The 7737-nt window shown below is 37.5% G+C and overlaps 1 protein-coding gene across 1 annotated transcript; it reads left to right on the top strand.

The window, feature by feature from the left end:
* The first annotated feature begins 553 nt into the window (after positions 1-553).
* Positions 554-7325, top strand: LOC119724364 (UDP-glucuronic acid decarboxylase 1-like). The gene is given in 11 exon segments (XM_038195382.1): positions 554-612; positions 908-1091; positions 1555-1719; positions 1993-2000; positions 2200-2335; positions 2832-2988; positions 3765-3825; positions 4090-4147; positions 4861-4889; positions 4891-4965; positions 6182-7325. Coding segments are annotated over 11 exon segments (978 nt in total). The 5' UTR covers positions 554-609; the 3' UTR covers positions 6284-7325.
* The last annotated feature ends 412 nt before the right edge of the window (positions 7326-7737 follow it).

The raw sequence follows: 7737 nt of genomic DNA, 5'->3' as shown, positions 1-7737 counted from the left end.
CCTTTACTTGTATTTCAGCCAGCCTTTTTAATGACAACTTTTTGAACAGACAAAAATAAATGTAGAAAGTACAAAGCAAGCACCTGCCGCGTAGCATGTTGGGGTGCGATTTATATTAACCTCTGAATAAATAATGCAGTTTATTTCCAAAAGCCATGCCAGATGCTTTTGGTATCAACAGTCATTAGCATAATAAACTTGAAACAGCTGTTCGGTGTAGGTAAACTCTTTAGGTTTTAATTTTTGGAAAATAAAGTTCTGAAATTACTCTTTTCCCGTTCTTTTTCCTTTTTATTGGGGTTGTGTCCTCTTTAAAAATTATACTGGATTAAATTTAAACATTAAACATTGTCAGCAAAGCGGCATTCCCCCCCCCCCCCCCAGACACACACACCTCACTTAACCCTAACAGTCCATGAATGCTCCAATTTCAATATGATTTTGCGCACCCCCTAGGGAGTTAGGGTTAATGATTTAATTATGCTACGGAACATCTGACAGCATATTTCATGGATTTGTTTATCATTTTATGTATTCAACTCTTTTCATCAGGACTGTGAGGAAGTACCCAGAAGTCCGTTATCTGCCTGAAAGTGAAAGAAAAAGAATATGGTAAGCAGAGTAAGACGAAACATGGTTACACATACCATTAAAAAAGAGGGTGTCATGAAAGTTCTTCACACATGTAACTTGTCATTGTAAGTCATTGGCCAACCTCCGAATTCACAGATTTCGATAACATTTACAAACCATTATGTCAAATATGTATTAGGCTTATAAATCATATTTATACATGTATTTACAAATAGTGCACATGAGTAGACATTGGCGAAGCATGTGAGTGATATTCCAGTGGTCTTGGATTGAAGTCCTATTTCAATCAACTGTTTTTGTTACTGGATCCCAGATAACCGGAGGTGCTGGGTTTGTGGGCTCTCATCTCACTGATCGGCTGATGATGCTGGAAGGTCATGAAGTCACTGTGGTGGATAATTTCTTCACTGGCCGCAAACGAAACATCGAGCAATGGGTCGGACATCCTAATTTTGAGTTGATCAATCACGATGTTGTCGAACCACTTCTCATAGAAGGTGCGCATTCAGCAAGGATCATGCATATTTATAATAACATCACCAATTTCATTGGTTAATAGCTGACTTCCCTCTCACAATCTCTTTGAGACAAAGGCTTTGCTTATTTGTGCAATAGTGCATGCATGTACACTGGCAAAATGTGCTTACCACAGTTAGCCTTCGGCTCGTGCTATTATCCACATCCAGGCCCCTTGCCAGTACCAGCCAAGCACATAGTTATTCCACGAGGGAGCGTGCGTACGCGCACGCACACGCGCGAAACCCCAAGCATCTGCATGTTCATGCGTGCAAGCTCGAACAAAGGAGATTTGGCACCCATTTGCACACATCCGCACCCATCGGCATGGACGTGCAAACACACTCATTTGCAAAGCGATATTCCTTGACAAAAGACACCTGGCTGCACAGTAGACTTGAATATGCTCATTATGTGTTAATATGTATTCTGTCGTTTTTGCAGTGGATCAGATATATCACTTGGCTTGTCCAGCCTCCCCACCCCACTACATGTACAACCCTATCAAGACCATCAAGACAAGCTCTCTAGGAACACTCAACATGCTGGGATTGGCCAAGAGGACACGGGCAAGGCTCTTACAGGCATCAACATCAGAAGTATATGGAGGTGAGACTTAAAGTAGGAAAACTTTGCAAGCACTTTCATTCTATAAGGAAATATGATATGTGAAACTTCCCAGTGCATTTAGTGACAACCCCCCAAAATATTCCACAGTAAGAATATGCAACAAAATCCTGCAAACACAAATATGATGTATTTATTATTATGATTATTACTTATATGTATTTCTGGTGATGAAACCAAGGCTACATCAAAAGTGCACTAGGCACTGTAGCTCGCAATCCTGAAGAAACTGTAGAGAGAGGAGACAATGAGAAGAAACTACAGTTTTTACACATGGAAGGAAAACCCCAGAAGAATATTCTGGGGAAAACCCACCGAATCAGGTAGGGACTGAAAACCCAATCCACATGTTGGCCAAGGTGGGAATCGAACCCGGGTCGGTTTAATAGTGGATGCAAGGAAAGAACCGCTATGCCAACCTGACTCCCCTGACTTGCTTTGTCTGTTGTTTACAGATCCCAGCAGCATCCCCAAACAGAGGAGTACTGGGGTCATGTCAATCCCATTGGACCTCGGGCATGCTATGATGAGGGCAAGAGGGTTGCAGAGACAATGTGCTATGCCTATGCCAAACAGGTAAAAGTCATAAGTGATGGAGGTCATTGACCCACTTAAGAAGAAAGTGAAGAACTTCAGACATGGCTGGGGCTTGGACTCTAAGCATTTTTCCTTTATGAAATTTGAGCTCTTTCAAATATTTTAAAAGAGTCTTATGCGCAAGTAACGGGAGCAAATGGTGTGATTTCCAAATAAAAAAGGGTGGGGAGCAAAAACAATGAACTAGATCAATTGCACAAAGAAAGCTCATGTGTTTCATGAATATGCTGTATGGTTTTATTAACCCTAACAGAACTCAACCCATCAAACCCCAGGAATTTGCCAGGATGGGTATAGCTCCTAGTAAATCATGCTAGGGAGTTCAGGTTAAATGACACGTGGAGGTACTTTTTATGGTCTGGAATGGACAAATACTCTATTTGCAAAAATTGTTCAGTAACTAATTGTCACAAAATATGACCTTGGTCTACATGGTCTAGATGCCTGAGCCAATTTATTTAATTAACATGTTGCTCTTAACTATGACACAGGAAAAGTTGAGGTACGGGTGGCCAGAATATTCAACACGTTTGGACCTCGCATGCACATGAATGATGGCCGAGTTGTCAGCAACTTCATCTTGCAGACTCTGCAGGCCCAGCCTATCACCGTCTATGGCCATGGCAAGCAGTCTCGGTCATTCCAATACGTCAGGTATGAAGTATCCTGCTATTAGGTTTGATGCATGTCACAGCGCTGTGATCTATATGAAATAGCGCTTTATAAGAACTTGTTATTATTAATATTATTACATTTACCAAACACTCACAGGGGTGCCAAGGCCTCGTGGTTCTGGAGCATTGAATTTGTGGTCTGTGGGTAATTCTGCAGGTTGTGGGTTCGAGTCCAGCATGGGTTTATGGTGCCCTTGGCAAGGAACTTTGTCACTCATTGCTTCCCCACCCCCCACCACGGAGGAAATTAGGTACCTGTGAGGGCAGAGATGGTTATTGTGATTGATTTTATCTGCATTGCACCGAAATGGGAGTATGGAGTTGTGTAATTCCCAGGGAGCTGAGATGGTATATAGAATGTTTCACTGATCCAATGAGCAAAGTAATAAAACAAAAGGAATTTTGTCAGCGCGATAACTTGAGAAATACTTTACATGTGAACTTCAAATTGGTTTATGGATTGTTTTTGGTAATCCTAAGAAGCCTATTGCATTTGGGGCCAAAATGTCGATGGTCAATGTCACAGTGTCTAAAACAATAGAAATCTTGTATTTATTCTGTGATCATAGGGATTAAATACTAAAAAAAAACTACAGAAAACACTTATGATGTCAATGAACGTTCCATGTGACCCAAGTACATGTACATGTAAGTTGATGTTAAAAGAGTGGTGTTATGTCATGGGAACAGTCATGGTTGCGGGGCATTGTGTTTGTAAACACACCTGACTTGTTTTTCATCTGTTCTTTACTGCAGTGATTTAGTGGATGGTCTGATCAAACTGATGAACTCCAACGTATCCTCTCCTGTCAATTTGGTAAAAGAATTTAAGATTTTTTTGCATAAAAATATCAAATAAAAAATATTATTAAGAATGAAATATAAATTGTTAATAAAGTGATTATCTTTGATCTAAAACAAATTCTTTGCAGCTGCATAAATATAAATTACAATGACTTATAACCCTAACCATCCCATACAGTCACTACCCCTTCCTGCTTGCAGTTTGATCATTGACTCACTTAAATCCAGTATCAGGGTTCAAGTTTGATTTGTGACTTTGTTTCTAATGTTATCACAGGGTAACCCAGATGAGCACACTATCATGGAATTTGCCCAGATTATCAGGAATAAAATAGGCAAGTACACAATTTATGTTAGTAAATCAGGATAAAGAACAACAAGTATAAATGTGTTTGATCAGCACCACCCAACCATTTAAAGGTCACACTCACAGAGATTAGGTGCATAGTAACTCTATGGCAAACTTTACTGAATGACAAAATTTAGCAGAGAGATAGAATTAAAACCTAAGTGGTTTTAGACACTTGATGGCTTCAAGTTCATGTACAACTACGGTACATTTAAGACAAGATAAAAGAGGGATATTGCTGAAGCATTTCATGCTCTCATTTAACTTTTAGCTTATACATTGTACCTTTTGTATGGATCAGCTACTTCTTTGTTTGTTTTACTCGATATAAATGCCAATGATAAATTTAAAATACTATGAAAATCTTGGTCGTCTTGAGCCTTTAATCCAGTTTTGAATACCCCATTGTATGCTGAGGTGTGAAACAAATATTGAAATATATCTCTGAAATTTAAATGTTTCATATACATGACTTTTGACTCTTTGCTCATGGACAGGGACATTTAATTAAGGTAGAGAAAAGCTTGTTTGTTGGCAGACAATGACATGAAAATATGGATGTACATGTAGATTGTGAGTTTACTTGACAAAAGAAATCAAGAGGAGGACTGAAGTTTATAATCAGATGTCAACCTGACATTACTGATGTTCCAAACCTGATCACATTATAAACATGAATGTTACTGTTTGTTATTTCAGGAGGCAACAACATCATAAAGAATGTGGCTGGCTGCTGAGGATGATCCACAACGCCGTAAGCCGGATATTTCCAAAGCAAAGAAAGTGCTAGGCTGGGAACCTGTGGTGAGATAAATAGTACAATGAATACACATAGTTTATTGGGACTTCTATTGTGGACCTTCACTTCCCTACTTCAGTTCGCATGTGTTTCTATTAAAATCTTAAAATTCCATGAAGTTCATCTATTAATGTGTGCACAAGATTTGAGGATACGTGTACAAATGCACCAGATAACATGTATACAGGGTGAGTCAAAAAAAGCGGAACCCAAACCCCAAAAACTATATTTCATGTTTAAAAAAACATGTAGCACCAAACATAATTATGACTGGAAAGCCAATTTCATAAGCCACTTTTAGATGAAAAAATTACTGAAATTGGTCAATCTGTTAAAAGAATATCACCATTTAAACACAATGGCCCTAAAACCTGTCTCGTCCAAAAAAATGCGATTTCAAGAATCGTCGTCACAATTGTGTTTAAACATCACCAGCGATAATCTCTTAGTTTAAACGTTTAAATATTCAACAAAGTCTTTTTGAAGGCCCGTCTCTTTTAGAAAAAGTAGATTTTATAAATTATATTGTTTGCCTAACCGGGGTTGTTAATAAAGATATTGTGCACTACAGGTGGTGACAGTTGTTAAAACAAGTATTCTGTGTCATTTTCTTTGTTGTTCCAAACAGTCAAAACGCACAATAAATTGCTTTTTTGGACGAGAGAAAGGTTTAGGGTGTTGCGTTTTAAATGGTGATATTCTTTTGAACGGATTGACCACTTTCAGTATTTTTTTCATCTAAAAGTAGCTTATGAAATTGGCTTTCCAGTCATTATTATTTTTGGTGAAACATATTTTTTTAAATATGAAATATATTTTTGGGGGTTTGGGTTCCGCTTTTTTTGACTCACCCTGTACAAGCTCATGGGGGGAAATCAGAACCAAACCTGCAGTTTAAAAAAGCAAGGGAGAAGGAAAGAACAAGAATTACAGTTTGTGCAAAAGTGAGAATAAAAAATGTTGTAAAACACAATTCGTACTTTAAAAGAGGAGCTTTTTCTCCATTTCATCAGTACCCTCTGTAATTCTGAAAGCTTGCAGCAAATTGTCTTGAAAGGAAAAGGCATCAGAGCTTGATGTGTGCAGTTGCCAACTGGTGGGGCACATTTGTCACTAGAATGCCAAGGTGGCTTACGTAGATACTGAATTTTAGTCTTAACTCCCCTACTTCTGTAAACCCAGTAATTATTTATTCTCTACCATGATTTTGTTGGTTTGCAGGTGCCCCTTGACGAGGGCCTACAATTGACTATTGACTACTTCCGCAATGAGCTGGAGCATGCCAACAAGATGAAGGAGGTGCCCAAGAACCCTGTGGAGTAATACTCTGTAGAATATCTCCAAGTCTGCAGAATTTGTATGCAGTTACACTTTCAAATTCGTAGTGGGTTTGGTTTATTTCCATACGTCACAATAAATAATGGAACAGTTATTTATATAATGCACACTAGGGGGTGATAAATGGTGGATACCAGGCAAAAGCAAATGCTTGTACGTGGCCTGTTTCCTATTTTGGCACATAAATACACGTACAAATATAATTACAAAATACAAAAGAGAAAAAAAATACAAAAAGTAACTAGCTGAAGGTACAAATGAATTCTAGAATTAATAAGAAATTAACATAGAACAAAATTTTGCTTATAAAAAAGTAAGGTAACCAGTGTGCCGTGTGTGCTTCACATGGCTTGTGACAAGTGCCCGGCATATTGGTCTTATTGGGAACATGTCACACACTGTTTTCTGCGTAGCAGCTCCACGTCTCTTTCTATGCTCATTCACTGGGGTCGTAAATCCGCAAGTAACTGGCTCACAATATGGATATTATGCATCAGATGATTTTTTGCTTAGAATGTTTTATTCTTTAAATGAATTTACCTATGAAACTTTTGAGTTCCTGCTGATATACACATGTATTTTTGGTTAAAACTTATATAGATTTTACCCATTAGTATACATGATTCAGTATTCAGGTTATGTACATCCAGTGCATGTTGGAGAATTTGGAGACATTATTTATTCTTGGTGATGTGTTGGCTGGTGCCATAATGTGTCGTGATTTAAATTTGTAAATCACTTCAATGATTTGTAGAAGACCAGTAGAGAATGATTTAATCTCAAATTTTATACATAAATTTATATGATAAATGGCATACAAACTTTATGTGGATTTGTACAATTTTTACAATTTTCTAGATTTTGAATTATGCTGAGTAGATGTTTGGTTAAATATTTAGCCTACTTTATGCATGTATGTGGAATTAGGTCATTGTAAATGGAACTCAATCACACTCGTGTTTGTTTCTAACAAGACTTCAACTTGTTGAACTATTTTTTTTGTTTAAAGCCCATCACATTTGTTCAAATTTGTTCAAAATTGTGATCCTGTTGGTTGCATTTTTTCATGTGTTTATTTTAACTCTCTTTATAGTTTTGATTATTTTATTGCTGTTAAAGACATGAGTGGGCAAACGTCGTAATTGTTTCCAAGAAACAATAATTTAGTAGGTGTAAAGATTAGATACACCTTTCTCTTTTGTATATATCTGCACTTGTTGCTTGTAAAAATTCAGTTCACAACTGAAATTACATTGTTGCGATTTATAATCATTTTTTTTTGTAGTGGGTCTGTGGCTGTACATCTAAAAAAAAAAAAAGTAGTGTGTGCAAAATTACTAAATTACTAACCAGAAAACGAATGAAAACGACTTTTTGGGACCACTTCTCATGGGGCTTATTTTCTTGTTGAATTACCTGATCTCTCCTGAAAGATTGTT

Source organism: Patiria miniata, unplaced genomic scaffold (genome assembly GCF_015706575.1).
Source record: "Patiria miniata isolate m_02_andy unplaced genomic scaffold, ASM1570657v1 HiC_scaffold_18, whole genome shotgun sequence".
NCBI classification, from domain to species: Eukaryota; Metazoa; Echinodermata; class Asteroidea; order Valvatida; family Asterinidae; genus Patiria; species Patiria miniata.
The sequence above is the reverse complement of the archived record's forward strand: the minus strand, read 5'-3'. Positions and strand labels throughout refer to the sequence as shown.